Here is a 25,881-nt window from a genome sequence, read left to right on the forward strand (position 1 = left end):
TAAAGTGAACTATAAATTAATCTGATGTTCTTCAAGGTCAGAAATGAGGGAGATTTAACAATAACAAATATTTTTTTTTCTATTATGGGAGGTAAAAAGTCACAGAAGTCTATAACTCCCAATCTAAAGCCTTCAGAATGGTTCAGTCACTGAAGCAGTAGGACAAGATGAAAGAAACTTCAAATGAAAATACGCTTTTCCCAATATTTTCTCCATATACTTCAAACAGAATATCTAATTACAAAGTACTAGTCCCTGTACTCATGAAGTTGGACACAAATGAACATTTTATTAAACATGAAGGAATTCGCTGCACAGGATTTTAAGAATGGGCTGTATTTGTCTATGTAGCATACTGTTCACATTCTCTAGATCTTCTTTCTCACTTGATTAATGAAAAATCTTTTGCTGATCAGAATTTATTTAAAGTCTTTAAGAAATATAAATAAAATAATGATGTCTAAAACATATCTGTATTACAGGAAAGACCTCGGCATGAGGTGAAGGAAACATTTAATCATTCTGTGTATGTGTAATTGTTATTAAATAAGATGTACATTCACTGTCTTTTGTATACATGGTATGAATGCAGAGATTCTCCCTAACTACGAAGTACGTTCGTTGACAAGCCAAAACACCTAATACTCTATGATTAGAGCTTTCTTCCTCTCTGGAAAATGCTTGTGTTTATAAAACATAAGCTCTGTTACCACTAAAATAGTCCCTAGAAACTGGTCACATAATACTAACAAATGGTCTAATAATTAATTCTCACCTTGGAAAAAATAGAACAGAAATCTATGAGATTGTGATAAAGCAAGGAAGTTAACAGAGAAGACGCAGAAAGGGAGGAATAAATCCAGAGCAGGAAATGCCCCTGAGTTAGAAGACTGAAATGTCATTGTCCTGGGCAACACAAACACCATCTTAAGGCACTGGGAGTATGAGAAAAAAGTTCCAAAAAGAAAGGTGATGCTAAAGGGGAGATGGAACCAAGATAAACCTTGACAATTTTCCGTGACTGTGCTGTCAACTCACGTGCCTAACTCTCTACTGGGCCTCTCCACTTGGATTTTAAAGGCATCTCTAATTAAATAACTGAAATTGAACTTCGTTCAACACATCCCTTTACCAGAATTCCACATCTCCATAAAAGGCGTGGCCAATCGTCCACATTCTCCAGCCTAAAAGTCATTCTTGAATCTTACCTTTCCTTTATTTTCCTCCATCACATCCAACCATCAGCAAGTCTTACTGTTTCTACAACCAAAATAGATCCCGACTCTGTCTACTTCTCTTTAGCTCCACTGTCACTCACTAGTCCAAGCCTCCACCTTCTCTCCTCAGGACTCCTGTGATGGTTTTGTTCTCCCTCTTTCCCCTCCATTACAGGCTAGCCCTGTAGGATGCCCTTTTCAAATGTAAATCAGACCACATCCCTCCCTTACTTACATCCTTCCTACAATGTCCTTTAGTTCCTAGAATAAAATGTGCACATCCTTGATCATGGCTCACAAGGCTTTATCTGTTCTGACTCCTGCCTTCTCTAACACATCATCTCCTATTCCAGTCTCTGTGTGACACCCATACTCCGGGTGAGGTGACCTGAACTTTGTTCCTTGAGCACACCAGGCTCATTGAGGTCTTCGGTCTTTGTTCTTCCTGTTTTCTCAAAACACAGAATGGTCATTCCCAGAAGTCATCACTTAGATGTCTTCTCCTTGCTATTCAGGTCTTAGCTCTAATGTCACTTCTTCTGGAAGGTCGACAGCTGTTCTCACTTCAGTTACTCCCTAACATATTACCTTGTTTTATTTTCTTCATAGGCTTATAACTACCCAACTTTTTTAAAATAAATATATTGGTTTACACATGAATTGCCTGTCTCCAACCACTAGAATGTGATTTCCATGAAAATAGGGGCTCTGCCAGACTTGTTGCTCTAAATCAACCATTAGACTGGTATCTGGCATATAGGAAGTGCAAATAAAAATTTGTTCCATTAATGGAAAATCCACCATGATACATATGACCAGTCCTGGCATGTGCAAAACACTGTATTTGCATAATGCTTTAAAGTTAAGGCCTTTTAGACTATGCCACATCACATTCAGCAGGAAAACAGAAGGAAAAAATTCAAGCTCCATATGATGTAAAGCAGGTTAATCAAACAGCTTGACACAAAATGAGTCCAGGAACAAACACAATCAGTGTTCTTATTTTCAAAAAGAAATTTAAAATCTCTACAGGTTATAGCAAAATTGAACAGCTTCCCCAGGAAGATTTCACCAAAAGTGTCCTTCAGCAGAAGTCTTCCAGTGTTTGAAAATGTTTCAACTGAAGAAGCCACACATTAATAGTTTCCTGTAGTTCTATGGTTGCAAAGCTCAAGCGAAATTTTAGAGTGATTTAGATCAACCATCTCATTTCATAAATGAGAAATTAAAGCCACAGAAGTTAAATTATTGCCCCCACCTCACTCTGCCAGACAGAGGTCAGGATGGAACTTGAACTCGGGACTTCTAATTCCAAGGTCAGTTTTTTCCAGTATATCAAGTTGCTTGCATCCTCTGGGTTAAGAATAAAATTTCCCTCATCATTACTGACCTGACTTAAAAGTAACGTTATGCAACTCTAGGGAAGGGAAAAAAACTACTTTTCTGAGTACTAGGTGAGATGGGGGGGATATAAATAAATATCAAATATTAGTATCAAGAAATGAATAGTTAAAATGTTTACAATCATGGTAATATTTAACAACAACAACAAATTATACTTGGGGCTCAGAGCAAAGCATTCATTATGACATTTGCATATTTTAGGTAACCAGTAGCCTTGAAGGGAAGATTATTACAGTTCCTTCCCTTAATCATACTTCGAGCACAGATCAGGAAGTATTGAAACCACACAGCTATATCTTTAAAAGAGGGCTATGATCTCTTGGGTTTTAAGAAAGATATCCATGCTACAAAGGTGATAACCAGTCAGGAGTATTTTTTCTATATTCCCTAGAGATCATTTCTTAGAAAAATTAGGATTTATCACCAAGCATTTTTTTAAATGAGTACAATGTTTCAGGAAGTAGGAAAAATTATGAGAATAGCATATATACTAATAATTATGCAATGTGAAGAAAAGCATGAAGCGTTCTGATAAAAATTGCCTTGGTGTTTATCTTACTGGTGAGAAAATATATTGGGATTTTAATACCTTAGGAAGAACATCAAAAGAATGGTAACCTGACAAAGAAGACCAGCAATTCCTTAAAAAGTGAAATTAATTATCATAAATGTGACTATTTCAAATGATTATGGAAGGAGAACCTTTAGCACTGATCCTACGTTAATGCTTTCCTGGCATGGGGATGTGTAAGTGTAAGCTTCTATCCCATTCATCCCCTGAGGTGTGAAATCAATGTCAAACATAGCTATACACAAAGTTAACTTCATAAAGTTGAAGTCTGTTCTCTCAGGGACAGAAGGGTGTCAGCTGAACAAATCACAGGCATTCCTGGCCGTCCAGTTAATGAGAAACCAATAAGAACTACCTTAAATGGACAAACTGCTTTTTCATACTCCCTTCTAGATAGGGAGCACTGCAAGCGTGAAAAATCATAAAACAAAAAATAATTCACTCTTTTAAAGTGTGTGCAAATATTTATTGATAAAGTTGTTTTATGGGGAGATGGAATCAGGGAGTGGATCTCATTTATTTTCCATGACTAGGCCCTGGTGGTTTCTTGTCAAGGAAAATAAAGACCATAATGAAGCTCATAAATTTCTTTACTTCTTTGTATATTAAGTAATTGGTAATTTCATTGTACAGCAAGTTCAAGTTGATGTATTTGTTCAGTATTCCTAGAAGGACCATAGTTTGTAATATGGCAAGCGACATCTCTGTCTCGTGTATAGAAAAAATAAAGGACAAAAACCAAACTGCAGAATTAAAGAGTAAGAAAAAAAACATGACTGCCAGTTTCTTTTCTGTTCTTTTACCAAACTAAATAATAAGGAACGCGAGGCAAGAAGTGAAAGGTAAAAAAAAAAGGAGATAGTAACAAGCTTTCATAATTTCAGTGCTCATAAACTGAAAAGAGAACATAATTATTCTAGAGAAATTTCATTTTGTATATGGTGTTCCCAAAATCAAGCATGGTATATATTTGGATAGCAAAGCATTCAAAAAATTTAGTTACTAATTACAACAGTTCCAGAGGTAATTCTTCAACTAGGTCATAGCACAAGGCTTGAAGCAAAGCCCTTTTTTTTAAAAGGGCTATTTTGGTAGGGATGAAGTGAGTTTTCCAAATCATATTTAGCAAGACCAACCTTTATTTACTTTTTTGCTTTCAAAATGAAATGGCTAACTGGAAAAAAATCTATTTTTAAATATCAAGAACTCGCTTCCAAATTAATGCTTCCATCCTAAATAAGCATGAGGAAGAGTTTATGAAGAACTTCCGTGTTTACAAGTATCAATGGGGCCTTTGACTTGCTGAATATCTTCCAGGAAGAGAAATATGATACAAGTTACATTTCCTGGGAGTGAAGTGAGAGATGTTTGGAGTTTATAGTAAGTCATTTCTTTCCCAGCTGACACCCACCATCACCTGTCACATTACAAGCAATTTGGCTAGCAGGGCCTGGAAGGTTTGTCTGAAATGCCTTCGCCGCAAGCTGGGTGGTGATGTTTGAGCTCCACAGACACAGACTCTGAAATCTTAGCCTTTTTGTGCTTGCTTGCTAAGGGAATTCAGACAGATAGATTGTTAATGGGAAAACAAAGCTTGGATGACTCTCTGATAATCATATGTCTGTTATGATTAGCACATGTTCATCCTGACATTGTAAATAACTTCCCATTGAAAACAAGCCCTTCTGCTATATGACGCTCAGATAATGAAAATCAAGGATAGACCTCTCTAGGACTGCTCTTCAGAAAGACTTGGAAGGCTAATTTTTTCAGACCTCTCCACCCAAAAAAGAACATAAATCCTGGGTCACACCCCAACCCCAAGTGATCCTCTGAAAACTGAAGTGTCCTTCCGGAGTCTGGGGGCTTGCCTTCTGCCTCAGGATTTTTCGGACCTAACCCAAGCTGTGATTTTCCCAGGGGCATATATTCAGCTGTTTTTCTTCCTTCCTTCCTTTCTTTTTTCCTTCCTTCCTTCTTTCTTTCCTCCCTCCCTTCCATCCTTCTTTCCTTCCTTCCTTCCTTCCTTTCTTTGTTTCCTAGAATGTAATGCTATTGCTCTCACAACTTCACTTTATTTTAAACAGCTTTATTGAGGTATAATTGATATACTGCGGCTTCTCTTCAGATCATTGAAATCTTTCACCTTTCACTTTATTTTTTATATAAAGTTCAAACCCCTTAGCCTTGCACATAAGTCCACTCAGAACAGCATCTTAGCCTCCCTTTTCAGCCTCCTCCACCCCACAGATACTCTTGCCACCTGTGTTCACTACCACACAGGATTTCTCACCATTCTTCAAACTGCCTTGACCTTTAAATGATACTCCAACTACCACACACTGGCCCCCTGGCTCACCTGGCAAATCTGTACTTATCCTTCAAGCTTCTACCTTACACACCCTCTGTGAAGTTTTCCCTGTTCCTTCAAAATGGCTTTCTCTGTTCATCTCTTCATCTGTATACCTACATCTAAAGATTGCTACTATATTCCATAACAGCTAATTGTCAATATATCTATCCTCCCAGACATAAATAACTCAACACCAGGCACCATGTCTTTATTTATCTTTAATCCTCAGTGCCTGGCATGTAGTGGGTCTTCTGTGTCATTTGGGAATCAAAGGAAATACTTTGTTAGAATTTCTTCTTTCACGGCCATCAGAGCTGAACTGAGAAATAATAGGGACAGTATATTATAAAATATTTATTCTGTACACCTCATAAACAAAGGGAATTTTTTTAAAGATTTTATTTATTTATTTGACAGAGAGAGAGAGGGAGAGCACAAGCAGGGGGAGTGAGAGAGGGAGAAGCAGGCTCACCGCTGAGCAGGGAGCCCGATGCAGATCATGACCTGAGCCGAAGGCAGATGCCTAATCGACTGAGCCACCCAGGTGCCCACAAAGGGAATTTTATAGTCTTATCATGGGTAAATTAGAAGAGAGATAGAAATGTAAAGATAATAGGGAGGAATGCCTAGTCCATATCTTGTTGAGTGCCACAGAAAAAAGAATGCCAGGAGTTGACTGAATTACATTTGTTAAATACACTGTGCAGCCCTGTGCCTTGGGCATAGCCTTGAGATCCAGGTGACAGTTAGAGGATCACTGAACTCATGCCTTCACCCTTCAGAGCGTACACACACACCCCACTCAGCTGTAAGCCACAGAGCAACTCTGGTACCTGAGGGCTGAGGATGAGCAACCATGAATAGGAGTTGGCTGGGGCCCATGAAGGGGACTCCCAGTAAAAGCAAGGGTGACGTGCATAAACAAGGAGATTAGAATACATGGACAAGAGTGTGCTTTCTTTTGAACATGAGCACACATGCAACACTCTTGGGGCTCCTAAAATAACAAGAGTTGTTTTTAAGAGGAGGCTGAGGTTCTACATCTGTGCGGGTAGAAAGTAGGAATCATCACAATTTAGGCACTGATGTTAATATGACATCATTTGAACTTAATACTAATGAGACCTGGGAACATTTAGATTATCCGAGCCAGAATGAGATCAGCATTACATGAAAAGTATATTGAACCACCCAAAAAGAAGGAATTTTGCTTGCAGACATCAGTGAGGACTGTGTTTAGAAGGTAGGGTGTATACTAAACTTTCTAGGATATATAAGATTCAAATCAGCAAAAATGACGGGCAGAAATATGACAGAAAGAAATGGGTACAGAAAGGCAGTGTAGAGAAATACTTAGGCCAGGGGTATTCGAGACAGGACAGTGGTCACCAGCAACTTTGAAAGAAATTTCCACAGTGTTCAAGAAGCCCTGGTGAGATATAAGGGGGTTAAGGGATGTGTGAGGAAGTAAAAGTAGTCAGTAACATTGTTCCTTTGGGAAGTTTGGGAGTAAAAGGGATTGTCCAAGGAAAATGTTTCTAGAACAGAAAGGGATTAAGTATATATTTGTAGACTAAGAGGCCAGGGCACTGGAGAGGGACACTGAAAACAGAAGAGCAAAGGGGATCACGGGTGGATCAAGGTATTAGAGGAGGCTGGCAGCAAGAAGATTAAGAGCACAAGTGAAGGGGTTAAAACAGAAGGGTCGCCTCTAAAGAGGACAGCTGAGGCAAGGAAATTCTGAAGTGGAAAGAAGAAGCTGAGATGGGAGATGGTTCAAATATGAGAAATACCCTTGCTGCAAAACATCTGGCCAATTCAATCTCGTTTTCAACCAAACAGATGTTCATTCTGCCCAGCGCTCCCACGCGTGTCCATATTAATTGAAATTTTCACTGAACTTGTGATTGCTTCTAAATTACATGGATACAGTCATGGTGAGAGGAATTATTAATTATTCAAATATATTACTTTTAGCTTAAAATTACAAAAATTTCACCTAATCTGGAACACATGTTTTTTAGGAAATGTAAGTGTTAATTAAAATGAGGCAACAGACAAGGTATACCAAGTTTATGTGAGTCACATAAAATAACATAAACATCTTTTGGCTACCCTGCATATTTTCTGATTACCTTTCATGGTTAAGTTGAACGAATTGAAATGATAATAAATTAATAGTTTATTAGCTGACACAATTATTCTTCCTTGATTGACATACATTTTAAAGTTTATCATTGAAATTAAAATTGAATTTCACTATCTGATTCTGTGTCTGAGAATGGAGATTAGACTATCCAGTGCTATTTTACGGAACACAGAGTCTGATAAATCTACAAAAAGTTATTCTTAAGCACTAGTATAACAAAACATCATGCATTACTATAGCCAATTCTCTGGCTAATTTATAAATTTAGGATCATGCTTAAATTTAAGTTTATAGCCATTATAAAAGCAATACATTTGCAACCACCTAAGGTTAATAACTAATTAATCCTCACAGCATTTTATGGGTCAAATAAGATTAATGATGACTTGAAGTAGGTGCCTTCTTTCTTTTCTATACTCTGAAAACCTACTGTGCACACTCCACAGATAGATACTTACAACCCCCACCCAAGCAAAAACTCTGCTCTTACAAGATTTGATTTATTGGATAAAAAGATGAGTGAAGAGGGAAGAAAAATCAAATATACAATCTAACAGTAGATTAATCAATGCCTGTCAAATTGGCCCAAGTAATTACCAAAACAGAACACTTTATTACTTTATGATGACATTTGCATTATTATGACTCCTAAGTAGTATATTTAACGGGCACCTCACTACTCTCAAGGTAACTGGCATAAGGACATTTTAAGATAAGATGATTTCATACAATTAGCCATAATAAAATGGGAAATAAGCCCTAAAGACATCCCGTATAACATGGTACCTATAGTCAATAACAATAATATATTGTACACTTAAAAATGTGTTCAGAGGGTAGATCTCATGTTAAATGTTCTTTCTGAAATAAAACAAATGAAATGAAATAAAATAAAACAAAAATAAAATAAAATAGGTATGAATATTGTAGAATCTCTACACATATGATCAATTACTGATACTCTTTACCATTCCCTAAACACTATTGAATTATATGAAATCTGAAGGAGAAAAATTACAACTTCTTTAAATTTGATGATAATATTAAATATTTCCAAAACTGGTAAATGGAAATACTAAACTAATAATATTTCATATTATATTACATTTTAGTAGCCATTTCTATACAAAGCATTTGTTACCAGAATATATCAGCATCACTAAATGTTTCATAAAAAAATAACAGATTCTTGTGATTGGTTCTTGGGTTGGGGATGTTAATATTTCCATGCAGTCTTAAAATCTGCATAATCATTCTCTTAAAATTCTGTTCTATCTAATATATGTAATTTGGTTATATTGTATGAATTAAAGAATTCAGTAATTGTGAACCTATCAGGCTTTTCTTTTCATCTTAAGAATGTATGACTTATTTCAGAGGTACAGCTCTGAAACAAATAATACATTATATGTTAAAAAAAAAAAAGAAGATAGCAGGAGGGGAAGAATGAAGGGGGGGAAATCGGAGGGGGAGACGAACCATTAGAGACGATGGACTCTGAGAAACAAACTGAGGGTTCTAGAGGGGAGGAGGGTGGGGGAATGGGTTAGCCTGGTGATGGGTATTAAAGAGGGTATGCTCTGCATGGAGCACTGGGTGTTATACACAAACAGTGAATCACGGAACACTACATCAAAAACTAATGATGTAATGTATGGTGATTAACATAATAATAATAATAAAAAAGAATGTATGACTTAGGGACGCCTGAGTGGCTCAGTTAGTTAAGTGTCTGCCTTCAGCTCAGGTCATGATCCCAGGATCCTGGGATCGAGTCCCACATAGGGCTCCTTGCTCAGTAGGGAGCCTGCTTCTCCCTCTGCCTGCCGCTCCCCCTGCTTGTGCTCTCTCTTTCTCTTTCTCTCTCTCTGACAAATAAATAAATAAATAAAATCCTTAAAAATATATCTTAAAAAAGAATGTATGACTTAATGATTCACCTCACATTTTTGGTGTGGCAAACTATAATTAAGGAAATATAGTGATAACATAAGAATTATGTGTAAGAGTCATTCAATCTCATATAAACAGCTGGACAACTTTTTAATTAAGTCACTTTTCCTTACGTGGGAAACTTCTTCTCTACAAAATGACAGGATGGCCCATATGAAAACCCAAGGGATGCATAAATAGTCATTCTCTATAGTTTAATGGAATTGTGAAGTAATCCTCCCGAAATTAGAAGTTTCAGTAGTTCTAAACATCATTTTGAGCCACGGAATCTAACTGGTTTTGAGAACTTGGAGAGGTCCCAAAGAAGAACAATAAAAATGAAAGATGGGTTAGAAAACCAGCCCTTATAAGGGAAAGATTGAAAATCAGCCTTGTGTGGGATGCTAAAGAAAGTTTAGCCTTTCTAAGGGAAGGGGTGGTGGCACTGAGTCCCATGGCCGATGCTTGATGACAGAAGGCAACACATCTCAGTTTCTTCTTGGTCAAGTCAAGAGAGAAGTGCAGTTTTTCCTTGCATCATGTGTCTCTCCAGCAGGTTCCAGAAGGTAAAACTAGACCCACATTCTTTCACCATTGTAATCCCAGAGCATAGTAAAGTGCCCAGTCCATAGTGAGCTCACTAAATGCTTACTGAATAAAAAGGGGGAGCTCTAGGGATGCCTGGGTGACTAGTTAGTTAAGCGTCTGCCTTCGGCTCAGGTCATGATCCCAGTATCCTGGGATCGAGTCCCACATCTGGCTCCTTGCTCAGTGGGGAGCCTGCTTCTCCCTCTCTCTGCCTCTTTCTCTCTGACAAATAAATAAATAAAATCTTTGTAAAAAATGGGGGAGCTCTATACTACCCTGCATTCACTACAGTGACTATTGAATGTTACCTCTTATTCACCCTTTAGCAGAACAGAAATATTTCAGGAACCCCTAATACTTATTTAGTAAGCTACAGCTTTTATTTGTAATTGCTACAAGCCTTTAGTTGAAAAAACAAAACTAAATGACAAAATCTTTAAATGATAATGTCTAATGCTACTGAAGATATTGGGTATTATACAGAATAGAAGGATAAAACAATGTGAAACATAATTAGAAGTATATATCAAGATGTCTAAAAATGAACTAGTAATTCCACTGTGAAAAATCAATCTTATGTAAACAATTCTAAACACAGAGAAAAACAACTTCCCTAGATGTTGTGGCATTATTTATAATGATAAAAATCTGGAAGTAATGTAAAGGTCCATGTAGAAAAGACCTGAGCATGAGTGAGTCTTTCAACACCAGTACAGACAACGTACAGATCATGCTCCAATATTACAAAGCAGCTTTCCTCATATTTAAGATTATTTCCAAGGGAACTGTTAAGGTTCAAGAGAAGTTGAACAACTCCTAAGAAACACTACCCATCTTACAAATATATAATTTGGCATTTCCTACTTGTGGAGGGTTATGATGTTTTTTAAAAAACATAAAATGCAAATGAAAATAGCTCCTACCAGCTCTTTTTTTTCCCATGTAAAGCTGGAAAACTAAATAGCCCTTGCTTCCAGAAAGCAACAACTAATTTAATGAAAGAGAGAGAAGATTCCTCTTCACTGGAGATTTACTTATTTGCAACAAAAGCTAAGGGGACCGTATCTGTCAATGATGCCACTGTGTCCAGCTATACTATCCAAGCTCATAAAATCTTATTAAAGTTAATCTGTGTTGATTACCTTTTCACACATAGCCTCATTTCCCCTCACTCTTAGGAACTGTTTCAGTTGCAAAAGACACCAGCTCACAGGAATCATCCTAAGTCAGAGAGACTACAGACTGGAAACACGGATAAGCTCTCCTGTCTTCCCTCTTTTTGCTAATGGGTCACAGCATTCTTATCTGCTGAACCTAATATGGCCTCAGAATCCTTCTCGAGTCACTATCAGTCACAGAACATAAGAAATAAGGTTCTTTCCTATCCTTGAATTCAATAATAAATCAAGGAAATTCACTTCCCTTCTACATTTGAAATCAAATGATTTCCCCATTGGCAAGTCAAAAAAGGGAGCATTGCCCCTTCAGAATCAACAGTATACAGGAATTCAACATTTATCAGCTTTTCTAAAATATTCAACTACTAAGACATTTTTATTTTGTTATTTGAGACATTTTTATTTAAAACATGTTTCTATAGAAGCAACTAAAGAAAGATAAGAACTATACCGTACTTCTGAAACAAATAATGCAATACAAGTTAAGAAAAAAAAAAAAAGAAGAAGATAGCAGGAGGGGAAGAATGAAGGGGAGTAAGTCGGAGGGGGAGACGAACCATTAGAGATGATGGACTCTGAAAAACAAACCGAGGGTTCTAGAGGGGAGGGTGGTGGGGGGATGGGTTAGCCTGGTGATGGGTATTAAGGAGGGTATGTTCTGCGTGGAGCACTGGGTGTTATGCACAAACAATGAATCATGGAACACTACATCAAAAACTAATGATGTAATGTATGGTGATTAACATAACAATAAAAAATTATTAAAAAAAAGAACTATACTATACCAAGAAAATAAGGAGCTCCATAGTATGTGCACGTTTTTGTGTATTTCTTTCAAAACTTCACCACTTTGCCCTGATAATTGCCAAAACACAATTTAAAGATAATCAGAGTTATGATTATCTGGGATATAGCTCTCAATATATAGAGAAATAATGAATTATTTCTTTTGCACAGACAGGGAAACTTGGAGATACAAGAAGCCAAGGAAATCTCCTCTGAAAGATAGTTCCAAAAAACTAGGTAGCATGCCACCCAGGATCTTTTAATAAATACTTTCATTTGCTATTCCAAGGAAATGGGAAATGGATGCAAATTTAAAATAAAACAAAACATACAAAGCCCCTCAGATGTTCCCTGAGCCAGTGTCACCTTTAAGTGTACAATAATGTTTATCCAAAGGGCCCTTTCAAGAGTCACCCTTGGGATTCCCATATTAAGCCAGGCTCAAGGCACTGAGGGTACCCAAAAGTATCTAACTAACACGCTCTTTAAATCTCTCCCCTCATGAATCTCACCTGGAAGATGACGGAACTATAAAAATCATCTCAGGCACAGCAAGAATCCTCATTTTTCATACAAAATATCATGTGCCTTTTCCCATACTGATTCTGCAAGGCAGCTTATTTACAAACACATAAATAGCTGCAATTTTACTCCAGTCTCATTGAAAAATCAAAATGGCATCATGCAAGAGAAGCATCCCAGCATACTTGGCTCAATGAGTGAAATGTAAATGGAGATGAGCCAAGCTACTTGACACTGGCTAGTCAGCTTAACCAGATACCCTCCAGTTTCCTGTAGTAGAGGTACCGGGGTTCTGCTCTGCAGAGCCAGGGAATTTACTTACATTGATAGCCCAGGGATCATGCAATGATTTAGAGCTAAAGGTCGGAAACTAAGTGTCAGGTTGTGGCTGATATCTATTATCACACACATTCAAAGGGAAATAGCATTGCCTAAGTGTGGCAGCAAGATTTCCAGGGTAACTACTTAAAATTAGCTAAATCTTCTTATATTCAGTTCCAGTGAATTTTAAAAAGTTTCCCCTCCAATCCTTTAGCCACATGGACAGAATTACAGGAGTTTAAATTGTCAGGAAGAAGGCAGGAAAGAAAATGCACCTTAATTTCTGGAACAGGATTTGTTGTCTTTCTTAAATTCTTTAATTAAAGTTATCTACTACTAGTTAAAAAACATCTAAATCTCTCTATATAAAAGATACATATTGACTTTTCTTTACCGGATATGAATAGCCAAACACAGACCTGTTGTACGCTGAGGGTTTAATGCCTACGTATGAAGCCACCTAAAAGCTGCCCACAGCAGCACAGACCTGTACAGCCCTATCTGCCGAAATGCCCCACCTGATGATCACCCATCCTATCCCCCAAGAGCAGATGACTCTTCCTTAACACTCTTATTTCTTACCAATTAACGAGCAGTTTACTTTTAAGGAACCACATCATTAAACTAACTGCATCTAAAGTATCACAAAATAGAAGGTTTAAAAGAAAGTTTTCTCAGGGAAAAAGTGAGTGAGGGAGCTAGTTTACACAGAGCATCTGAGGATAGGCAACAAGATGACTAATGCTATTCCCCTTTGAGAATTCAAATGTGAAGATTCTCAACAACCCTGTCTGGTAACCTAAATATTAGGCTCCTCATCAAGAAGTGAAAACATCCATATATATTTTCATACAAAAACATCTGTGTTGGATATTAAACCAGAGTTTTAATGCTTTTTCACTGCAGTGTATTCATAAACTGGGAATGTTCATGACCAAATATCATGACCATATATGTTCTATCTGCCTTTTGGATGACTCAAGATTTCTGAATTACTCTGTATCCATCCTCCAATCACATGCAGACCACAGGGGGAAGTATTATTGTCCTGTATAGTTCCTAACCAACGTCAGTATTTAATGGCATGTAATACTTTTTTTTTTTTTTAATCTCAGGCTTATCAGTAGAAAATGAATAGTAAAGATAACAAAGGAAAACTCAGGTAACTCAATTTTGAAATGCAATGTGTATCAAGACCATCTTATAGTCACAGTATCATCTTATGCTACTATGTGTTCTACACAATATAGAAGAGGAATACCTAAGGGCTATGTTCTTTTGTTTTAATTTATCATGAAGCATAATAAATGTAGAAATGATTACAATAAATACCAGTCTTTTGTCTCTAACTCTACATTGCGTCTTATGTTTTAAAGTTCACATTTGAAAATCTTACTTTGGTTATATCTATTTTAAACATAAATAATACTTCTTCAAAATGGATTTAATTCCTCATATCAGTGAGATCATATGACACATATCTTTCTCTGATTGACTTATTTCACTTAGCATAATACCCTCTAGTGAGGAATTCTTAATCTCAGGAAACAAACTGAGGGTTGCTGGAGTGGTGGGGGGTGGGAGGGATGGGGTGGCTGGGTGATAGACATTGGGGAGGGTATGTGCTATGGTGAGCACTGTGAATTGTGTAAGACTGATGAATAACAGACCTGTACCTCTGAAACAAATAATACACTATATGTTTAAAAAAAAAAAGTAGGAAGGGAAAAATGAAGGGGGGGGGAGTCAGAGGGGGAGATGAACCATGAGAGATTATGGACTCTGAAAAACAAGCTGAGGGTTCTAGAGGGGAGGGGGTGGGGGAATGGGTTAGCCTGGTGATGGGTATTAAAGAGGGCACGTACTGCATGGAGCACTGGGTGTTACACGCAAACAATGAATCATGGAACACTACATCAAAAACTAATGATGTAATGTATGGTGATTAACATAACATAATAAAATAAAAAAAATGAATTTAATTATTATTCTACAAAGATTACACCTGTATCTGTATTGGTGAATGACACTTATACCATAGAATGAGATCAGATTGCAAAGATTATTAAAAACAACAAATATAAAAACTCACGACAGCATTCAAGTAATTACAATACTATTGAGAAAATTTTTATCTTTTAAACAAATTATTTGGAATTTCCTTAGAAAATAGTTTGTATAGTTTTATTAAAATGTAAAGAAAAATGATTTTACTTACATGGTATCTCTAATAAGAAATGCACTTCCCATTTTGAAACAGGTTTTATCACCTTCACAAAATGCACGCCTCAGAGAAAAGCTCTCTCCTAGGTCAAAACCTATAAAATGTGACAAATGATTTAATCTAGTAGTTTTATTAAATTTGGGAAACCCACAAAGATACTGATATCTTTAAATAGGACTTTTTTGTTGTTGTTCTTACTTGATTTCAATTTTCTCCTTTTAGTATATATATAGGAGGATGAAATATGTTTCAAAAGACTCAAAAATTAATTTTCTTTGACCTAGCAATTATCCTAAGAAAATAATCAGAGCAGCTCATTGTAGCATTTCTGATGTTTAAAGACAGAAAATCTGTTAAGTAAAAAATATGACAGCAATTGAATTGAAATTTAAGCAGTCTTGTTTTTAAAAAAATCATGCCTTAGAAGAATATATATTGACGTGAGGCAATGCTTTGATTTCAAATTCAATATAGGTATTAATGATTACATGTATGTGTGTGAGAGAGGAAGAGAGGGAGGAGAAAGGAAGACAGAGAAAGAAAGAGGAATGGTACACCAAAATGGGACTCCTGGCTATCTTTGGGCAGTGAGAACTTTCTCAGAAATTTCCTTTTCTTTTTTCAAAATTTCTACAATGGATACAACACTTCTATAATTTTAGGTAACTTTTTTTTCCTCCAAGAGGCTGAGTTGTTCTTAGTTAATATAGTACTCTGCTCTTAACACTTTTTTCCACATCATTTATCTTCTTTCTTTTTAATTTCTCATACTGAGTTTATCATCTTAAATTACAATCAAAAAATCACTTATGATATAATACACATATGATAAGAATTTAATACAAACACTTCTTTGCAAAGGATTATAATGCTTACCTGAAACTTCAAACTTATCTCTGTTGTCCTGGGTAAACTGATGTCCCTCTGTTCTCAGTAAAGGACACTGTCTTTCTATTAAAAAAATTGAAAATTGAAGAAGTGCACTGCATTTTTAGTTGATTTTTTCAAATAAGTTTGAATCAGACAATACAATTAGAAACTTAAGATAAAATGAAAATAATAAACCATTTTACTAAATTTGTATAGATCAAGGATAAGAATATTACCCACCTCAGAGTCTGTTTGTGAGGATTACATATGCCTGGTACAGAGTCAACACTTGTGGTAGCTATAATAATTATTATTATTATTACTATTACAATATTACTCTTTCTAATTGTTGCTATACATTTTTGAAATTAGAAAATTATCTAGCTTTAACATCATTAAATTTTTATATTCAAAATATGTTCTAATATTAAAACAAGTGAACTAATACTATATTTGAACACAGATTTGACTGAGGTTTTCTTGCCAGATGGTATTAAACTTTAGATCGGAAGAGGACTTCTGTGGACTGAATGTGTCCCCCCAAAGTTCATATGTTGGAGCTTTGATCCCCAATGCCATGGTCTTTGGAGGTGGGGCCTTTGGGAGGTAATTAGGTTTGGATGAGGACATACAAGTGGAGCCTTCCTGATGGGACTGGTGTCCTTACAGGGGGATGGAGAACAGGAGCTCCTCCACTCCCTACCATATAAGGAAACCAGGAGGAGAGCCCTCACCAGAACCTGGCTATGCTGAAACCCTGATCTCAAGCTTCCCTGCCTCCAGAACAAATGTATCATGAACTTCAGGGGTGGTGAATGGGCTTCATCTAAATATATTTAACTAGAAAAATTAATCAGATTCTAATAGCGCTGTCACTTAATCATATTTAAAAGTTGCAATACATATATGTAAAATTGTAGTACTGAATAATTTTAGAGATTACTTAGCTACTTTGAAAATCCCTATCTCAGAGATCTTAACAGGACTGCAGGTCTGAAATGATAGTAAAATTGGATATTTTGTAAACATTACCAATTTTTTACCCAAAATCATAGTCATTTTTATAAAAACCAAGCATTTCATCAAGATCACTATATTGAAAATTAGAGAACACTGCTGAGGGAGATTAAAGTCCTAAATAGCTGAAGGGATAAACCAAGTATTTACACTGGAAAACTCAATATTGTTAAGACATCAATTCTCATTTTATCCCTAGATTCAGTACAATTCCAATTAAAATCCCAACAGGGTGTGTGTGTGTGTGTGTGTGTGTGTGTGTGTGTGTGTGAGAGAGAGAGAGAGAGAGAGAGAGAGAGAAAGAGAGAGAGAGAGAGAAACTGACAAGCTGATTCTCAAATTTATATGGAACTCTAAAAAACTAGAATAGTAAAGGCAAAAAAGAAGAACAAGCTTCACTGCACTATCAGATACCAGAAATTTTTATAATGTGGGATTAGTGCACATATAAAGAGGTCAATGGAACAGAGTAGAAAGTCCGAAATCAGATCTGTGCATATGTGGTCCTCTTATTTACCACAAAGGAGCCACTGTAATTCAGTGGGAAAAGGATGGTCTTTCCAGTAAATGTTTCTGGCTGAACTGGATCTCCACACAGGAAAACAATAAGCCTTGACTCTTACTTCACACCATGCAGAGAAATAAATTAGAGATGATACGAGACCTAACTGTGAAAGGTAAAACAATAAAGGACTACAGAAAAACATAAGATCTTCATGAACTTGAGAAAGCAAAGATTTCTTAAAGGGACACAGAAAGCACCGATTACAAAAAACTGATAAACCAGTCTTCATTAAAATTAAAATACTTATAAATCAAAGGACAACATTAAAAAGAGTAAAAAAGAGCCATAGACTATTGTAATACATATATCTGATCATGTATCATATCCAGAATATACAAAGAACTCTCACAAATTAGAAAGAAAAATATTGAAAGTTCTATTTTGAAAATGCACAAAATATTTAAGCACTTCACAAAAGTGAAGATCCAAATTGCCAACCTGCATGTGGAAAGGTATTCAACATCATTAGTAATCAAGGAAATGCAAAGTCAAGCCACAATGAGATACTGCTAAATGACTAAAATTTAAAAAACTGACAGCACCAAGTTTTGATGAGAATGTGGAGCAAGAGAACTCTCCCACATTGCTTGTAGGAGTGGGAATCAGCGCAACCACTTTAGAAAACTGACAGTGTTTACTAAAGCTAAATATACATGAACTCTATGGCTTGGAAATTCAACAGCCCAAGAAAAATGAGCACAAAAAAATGAGTGTAAAGAACCCTTTTAGAAGAGAATATTCATTGTAGCATTATTGATAATAGTATAAAACTGGAAACAATCCAAATGTTCACTGACAAGAGAATAAATGAATAAATTGTGGTATATACAATGAAAAATTGTACAACAATAAAAAAGAATAAACTTCTGACACATGCAACAACCTCAATATCACAGATACATTATTAAATGGAAAGAATACCATTCCCAAAAGAATACCATTCTGCATAATCTCATTTATATGAAATTCAAAAGACTGTACAACTAATTTACGTCAAGGTACGGGTTACCTTGGTGGGACGTCAACTGAAAGCGGATACAGGAAAGCCTTCTGGGGTTCTGGAAATGTTCTATAATTTGATCTGAGTGGTAGTTACACAGATGTATAAATGTATATATGTATATGTAAAAATTCATTACACTGAGCATCTAAGATTTATTGACCCTTAGTGTGTACCTCAACATGAAGAAAACAGCGTATCTGTAAGAAAACAAGCTAAAAATCATTCTTGCAAAACAAAACAAAACAAGTGAAATTCTGATCAAATTTTTATAATGACTTTGAATGACTATATGATGGTAATAAACAAGATTAAATTCTCCACAACGTATGTAGGGAAAGCCCAACAGATGACTAACAAAACAAATCTCAAGACAGTGGAAAGGGAGTTCCTACAAAGATGCTTTCATCATGAGGGGAAGGTATGCTGGCCTACCACCAAGCTGGAAACAGTATATGTCTTATTTTTAAATTCTTCCAAAGACTTAATGAATATATGATGACATCAAAGTAATAACCCTGTCACTTTGAAATGGACAGAATTCAACATTTCCAGCAATGTTCATGAAAGCAATTCCCCACTTAAGTCTTTAGTTTATGAAAGTCAAATATAGCTTCACATATTTAGAACATGTGCTTTATTGTGAAAATCTGAACAAAACAAAGGAAAACTAAACGTTAATTATTTGGGGGTAAGATTCAGCGTACAATAATAATCTGAATGCATGAGTCTTAGGGATCCATCACATACAAATGGCAAGGCAGTAGATGTGGCTATCACAAGTTGGATGTGTTAACTTCCATAAATATTGACACGTAGATTTTAATATAAAATAAAGTACACTTTTTGAGTAAATGTGCATGTACCTTGAAGAACTACTGATAAGATCCAAATATCCTATCAGGTAGACAGAGGAGAATCACTGCTGCAGTGAAACTCCCAAGTTTCTCTGGACTATTTCAAAAGTAATTACTAAAATTTCACCACAAAAGATGTACTACTTGGGGACCCTTAATCGACAGACCTTTTGAAAAGCAAATGCAAAGGTTTCTGACAAATTCCTGCTAAGATGTTGTCGGTGATTGTCAGACCCACTTTCCTCCTGACCTGTTTTGAAGGACCTGGGCAGCTCACCGGATTGGAAGGTTACCGAAAGGAGGGCAGCTAGGTCCAATTTGGGTAGATTATGGGTGTGGACCCCAACTCGGGGCTCTAACCCATGACTGGATCAAGACCTGAGATGAGACTAAAACCAACTGAGCCACCCAGGCGCCCCCATCACTCTTCTTTTCTAACATGCATTAAGGAAAATTGTTTTCCTTACTGTTAGTGACAAAAACCCATAACATGGCATTTGCTTCAAGATTAGAATTGGGAAGGTGAAGAGTAGCAATTTGCCACAGATGCAGTACTGGTCTGTTTTCTTTTCGTAAACAGAGCAAAGAAGAAACTGTAGGTGTTTCACATTTTTTTTTTTTTAAAAAAAGGCTAAAACAGACTCTCTGTTGGGCTGAGGGGGAAGCAGGCTTTTAATTTTATTGTTACTGGTTCCCTGTAGGCCTCCTGTATATTTCGTACTTGGATAACAACTCTGATAAAGGATTATAGAGTATCCTGGGCAAGGAGAAAAACATTGGTTAACAAATATAGGTAAAGATCATCATGCCAAAATATAACGAAAATAATATGGAAAAGTGACCAAGAAAAAAAAAAGAAATGAGAACACAGCTATTTTAACAAAAAAGGTCACAAAATCTTCACAGCTTCTTGCGGGTTTGTTGTTGTTGTCATTGTTTTAATACAAAGCTGTTCCTCCAAAGAATACCTGGTTAGGAGCTATAATTTTTATTTAATAATTATGGAACTTTCCTCCACTTTAAAAATTTAGGAGTTACAAAGTATATTTGTCAGTTATATGGTACCATATTGAACATGAGGAATTCTTAAAAACACAAAATAAAATTCTCTATATGATAGCATAGTTCCTACTCTGAGTTTAAGAGTGCGGTGTGTAGTCAATTAATTAAAAGCCAAATTTCAGAGTAACAGTGTTTCCTTGTAATTTACAGAAAACTAGTTTTAAAAGGTATATGCACATGGTCTAGGGCCTAAGTTTATAATCAATTCCATCTAGACACTTAACCTGATGTTTTACCATAAGAAAAAGAAATGGCATTCTATTATCTCTCCTTTTATCAAGTCTGTTTTTTTGTTTTTTAGATGGGGGAGGGGGAGAGAACCAGAGGGAAAGGGAGAGAGAGAACTTCAAGCAGGCTCCACACCCAGCACAGAGCCTGATGAGGGGCTCCATCTCATAACCCTGAGATCATGACCTGAGACAAAATCAAAGAGTCAGAGTTTAACCTACTGAGCTACCCAGGAGCCCCTGGGTGGGGGGAGGGATTTGTGGCTTTTCCTTACTCTGGTTTGCTGTTTTTATTATTTTTGATGGTAACTTAGTACTTTGGCCTTAGACCAGATTTAGGAAAGTAGAACAAAAAGAGTAACCTTTAATTTTTCAACATATAAACTTCTATCCTAACAGAAAATCTTAAGAAACGGATTAAAACAAGGTTTAAGATCTACATAATGTATATTTTTAATATGGTTCTCTTCCCCATCCTCTTTTGACAACTGAACTGAACTGCCACATTCAAATTGATTATCTGCAATATGAAAATATATAAATATGCCTTAACTCATAATCTCAACATAATAGTAAAACATAAGACTAAGAATAACTGAATTCTTAATAGCTTCAAGATTTTAAAATTCAAGTTGTATTGAATCTTTCCGTATTACTCTTGAATTCTGTCCCAAGTGAAACAATATCCCGAGTATCATTAAGCATACTATAGAGTTAAAATAAAGCAATTAGAAGGCTCAATTTATCCTTCGTATATTTAGGTTTAACAGTAGACTGCTGACAACTTCACAGACTCCAGAGCTGAAACCCTAGCCTCTCCCTCAGATTTGTTATATCTTATTTTTAGATGTAATCACTTCCCTCCGGTAAATGGTTAGTGACCACACACGCAGGTCTGCACATGAGGAAACTAAAAAGGGAACCTTGCACTGTGAATCAGAGACACAAGACACAAGAAGAGCCCCAGATGCAGTACTGGTCTGTTTTCTTTTCGTAAACAGAGCAAAGAAGAAACTGTAGGTGTCATGCCCAGCGTGTCATATTCTTCAATAATCCCTGTGGCAGTGCTGTGCTGACATTTTCAATTAATGCAAACGATACCTGAAGTTAAGCAATTTCCATGGCACGTTCAGTATGTGTTGCTTCAGGAACACTTTCTCTCAAACGGCCTGATAAAAATCAACTCTTCATTTTTGTCTGTATTAATTTCCCTCAGTGCTTCATATTATGTGAATCTTGTTAGAATTCAGATTAATTTTGAACTCATACTTCTTAGAAAAATCTTTTAGAAAGATCAATTTGGTATAATTAATTGGACCAGAATATATGCATTTCAGGAGTCCTACATACAATATAACCTGATTAAAGAATTGAGATACCAAAGCTGCAAAAGCAAAACATCCTGGGGAATCCCAAAATGGGGAAGTTTCAGTCACACAAGATGATTAAGTTCTAGAGATCTGCTGTGCAACATTGTGCCTATAGTCAACAATACTGAATTACACACTTAGATATTTCTTAAGAGGGTAGATCTAATGTTAAGTGTTCCTACCACAGTTTTTTTTCAAACGAGTTATTAGAGGCAAAAATAACATAAAATAACATAAAATAAAATAAGATAATACAAAGGGAATCTGGTAGCATAAGATGCAAGATAACCAAGAAAGAAAAGGAAAAAAAGAAAAAAACCTCAATTAATTATTCCAAAAGTGAATGTTTCTCCCAATGTCTTCGTCAGACACATTGCATTAGATACACCTGGGGAGCTTGTTAAAAATGTAAATTGCTGAATCCCACCCCAGCCTATCCTGCATAATGACAATCTCAGAGTGGGATTTAGGAATCAATACCCCAGATGATTTCTGCTCAAACTAAAATTAGAATTACATTTATTATAGATCCTTCAAACATTATTAAGAACATTTATTATGCACTAGCACGTCCCTAAAAACTGTGTCCTGCTCAACCAAAGATTCATTTTCCTTTCTAACCAAAGAAGTCCTATCCTCTCTATATAAGTTGCAAATCCCATTACCTACTAGCGTTCTTAAAAGGAGGAAACATAAAGAAATTAAGAGTAGCAACATTATCAGAATGAACTCTCCTTGCCCTATGGACTTTCTTTTGTCATGAGTCAATTCTGATTTATTTCTCACTGAAGAAAGAGTTTCCCCCCCCCAAAAAATATGACAGCCTCAGGATATCATTGATAGAGCGGTAGAATATTCAAACTTTCATGTGGATTATTAGGAAATGCACCTCCTGACAAATTAATATAAAAGTCATAAAGACTTACGTAAAGCTGAGAGACTAAGACTTGGTATATCTTTATAAGAGACTGTTTTGATTCTATGTGTGCTTCAAACTCAAAAGTCTCTACCAGGCTGTGTTTATACCTGCTTAGCAAAACTTATTAAAGATATATTCAAAAGAATAAGCACAATAAGACTCAGAGTTTCAGAATACATCATCATATGTGACCATCATCAGAATATATCTTATGTGATCATTTGCATAGGAGAGTTGAAGTTTCTCTTTGCTTAGCAAATGGCTTCTCCAGTGTGTCTAGTTCGACTTAGAAGTACATCTAGATCAGTAATTTACAACTCAAAGTTCAAGAAAAGTTTTCCAAATTAGCCACATAATCATTTTTAAAAATCAGAGGTGAGAGTAAATGTTTCAAACTGCCTTCAAGCCATTTGGAAACATTTGTGAAGTTGATAATTTAACAACTGCAAATAAATATTATCTATTTAGTGCAAAAAGTGCTCTAACAACTGTTAATCTTTTGTTCATTTCATCTGAGATACTATAGAACTTACATATAATTAAACTACATTTCTTTTTATATCTCCTATTCTGTTTTTTGCTTTTGCCTAATTAAGATTAGGTATGTTCCTGGTTAAACCTAATTAGTGATAGACTTATGTACTTCTAATTTGAATAACTTAGAGGGGAAAAGGAGAAAAATACACACAGAGAATTATGCACACAAATTTATATTTATAAACATCAATGAGAGAAAAGAAAGTCTATTTAGACTGATATATATATGGGAAAAATGAGGTAATTTTAGAAATTCTCAATGTGCAACATGAAAGGTCAATGGGGAAAAATAATGAATTATTTATTTTGTACTAGTAGATTTAATCTATGGCCTCCTCAACCCCAACAACTTATTTTAATGATTTTAAAGATAACCAAAAGGCTATAAATAACATTTAGTGACTGGACAAAAGAGCTGGCCTGGATACCTGACTTGTCCCTGACCGTCACGGAAATGGAAGCAGGAAGCAGAAGTATTGCCACCCAGAGCCATCGTTTCCAAGAACCAGCGTGCCTCATTGTGCCTCGAAACCATGTGAACAAGTGGCCACAGATCTGCAACAAAACAAAATATTGGAACTGAGCTTCTTGTATACGGTTCCTCTCATCATGATCTCTAGAAAACCCTCATCACCAAAGAGAACACAATAGATTTTTACAATATATATAATTATATAATTGGATATACAAGTATATATGTAATGATACATAATAACACAATATATACCTTAATGTGTATGAAAAAGCTCCAAAAATATTTTCTGATTAGTTCCTAATTATCAGTGTCCACAAAGCCTCTTACACCTTAAATTTTCTCTTCCTAACATGTGTTTTTTAAAGCTATACCACTTAAAATGATTTTTGTGTGTGTATATATATTTCTAAATGCTGGTAAAATACACCTAACATAAAATCTACAATCTTTTTCAGGGGCATTAAGTACCTTCATATTATTGTGTGATCATCACCACCATCCATAACTTCTCATCTTGCAAAACTGAGACTAACTATTAAACACTAACTTCCCATTTCTCCCTCCCCCGGCCCCTGGAAACCACCACTTTACTTTCTGTCTCTATGAATTTGACTACTCCAGGTACCTCATATGAGGGGAATCATACAGTATTTATCCTTTTGTGACTTTATTTCACTTAGCATAATGTCCCTAAGTTTCATCCATGTGGTAGCATGTGTCAGAATTTCCTTCCTTTTTAAAGCTGAATAATATTGCACTGTATGTATATACTATGTTTTGTTTATCCATTCATCTGTTGATGGACACTTGGGTTGCTTTTGACTATTGTGAATAATGCTGCTATAAACACGAATGAACAAATACCTGTTCAAGTCCCTGCTTTTAATTCTTTAGAGTACATACCCAGAAATGGAGTTGCTGGATCATATGAAAATTCTATTTTGAATTTTCTGAGTAATGATCATACTGTTTGCCATAGCAGCTGCACCATTTTATATTCCCACCAACAATGCACAACAGTTCCAAATTCTCCACATCCTCATCAACATTATTATTATTAGTAGTAGTTTTAATAGCAAACATCCTAATGGGTGCAAGATGGTATCTCATTGTGTTTTGGATTTTCATTTCCCTAAGGATTAGTGATGGTGAACATCTTTTCATATGTTTATTATCTATTTGCCTATCTTCTTTGGAGAAATATCTATTGAAATCCTTTCCCCATTTTTAAATCTGGTTTTCTGTTGTTGAATTTTAGGAGTTCTTTATATATTCTGGATATTTGCCCCTTTTCAGACATGATTTGCAAATATTTTCTTCCGTGTTGTGGGTTACCCCTTCACTCTCTTGATTGTGTCCTTTGCTGCAGTTTTTTTATTTGTGTGTCATCCAATTTACCTATTTTTCTTCTAACCTGTTCTTTTGGTGTCATATACAATGATTTATATTTTTAAAATATAATCTTATTATTCACAATTCTATTTTCTCTTCTGAATATTAGTGTTACATACTTTGTCTCAACTGATATTACATTTTCTATAAACTTAACTATGTTGTTACTCAGTTGAACAATCACTTCTACTGGAGGGATTACTAGACACGTGAAAAGCAATCTTTCCTTCTGTTCAAAGAGAAAAATGGATATATGCCATGCCTACCTCACCTGAGCCTACCACTGGCATCAGATTTAACATTAATGTGTTACCCTCCATAATCATTTGTCTTTCTAAATATAGA

General features: G+C 35.8%; 1 protein-coding gene across 1 annotated transcript in view; it reads right to left on the reverse strand.

Annotated features, from left to right (window-relative positions):
• Window positions 1–24,188, reverse strand: part of COL19A1 (collagen type XIX alpha 1 chain) — a 311,655-nt gene extending 287,467 nt beyond the window's left edge. The window contains exons 1-3 of the mRNA XM_088023753.1: window positions 24,098–24,188; window positions 16,122–16,196; window positions 15,240–15,339 (exon numbers count right to left, since the gene is read on the reverse strand). Coding sequence (XP_087879879.1) covers window positions 15,240–15,339; window positions 16,122–16,196; window positions 24,098–24,188 — 266 coding nt within the window. The remainder of the gene's footprint in view (window positions 1–15,239; window positions 15,340–16,121; window positions 16,197–24,097) is intronic.
• Between the last annotated feature and the right edge of the window lie 1,693 nt (window positions 24,189–25,881).

Source organism: Eumetopias jubatus, unplaced genomic scaffold (genome assembly GCF_037043125.1).
Source record: "Eumetopias jubatus isolate StellerSeaLion01/CBP00866 unplaced genomic scaffold, mEumJub1_p1.0 scaffold_6, whole genome shotgun sequence".
Taxonomy (NCBI): Eukaryota; Metazoa; Chordata; class Mammalia; order Carnivora; family Otariidae; genus Eumetopias; species Eumetopias jubatus.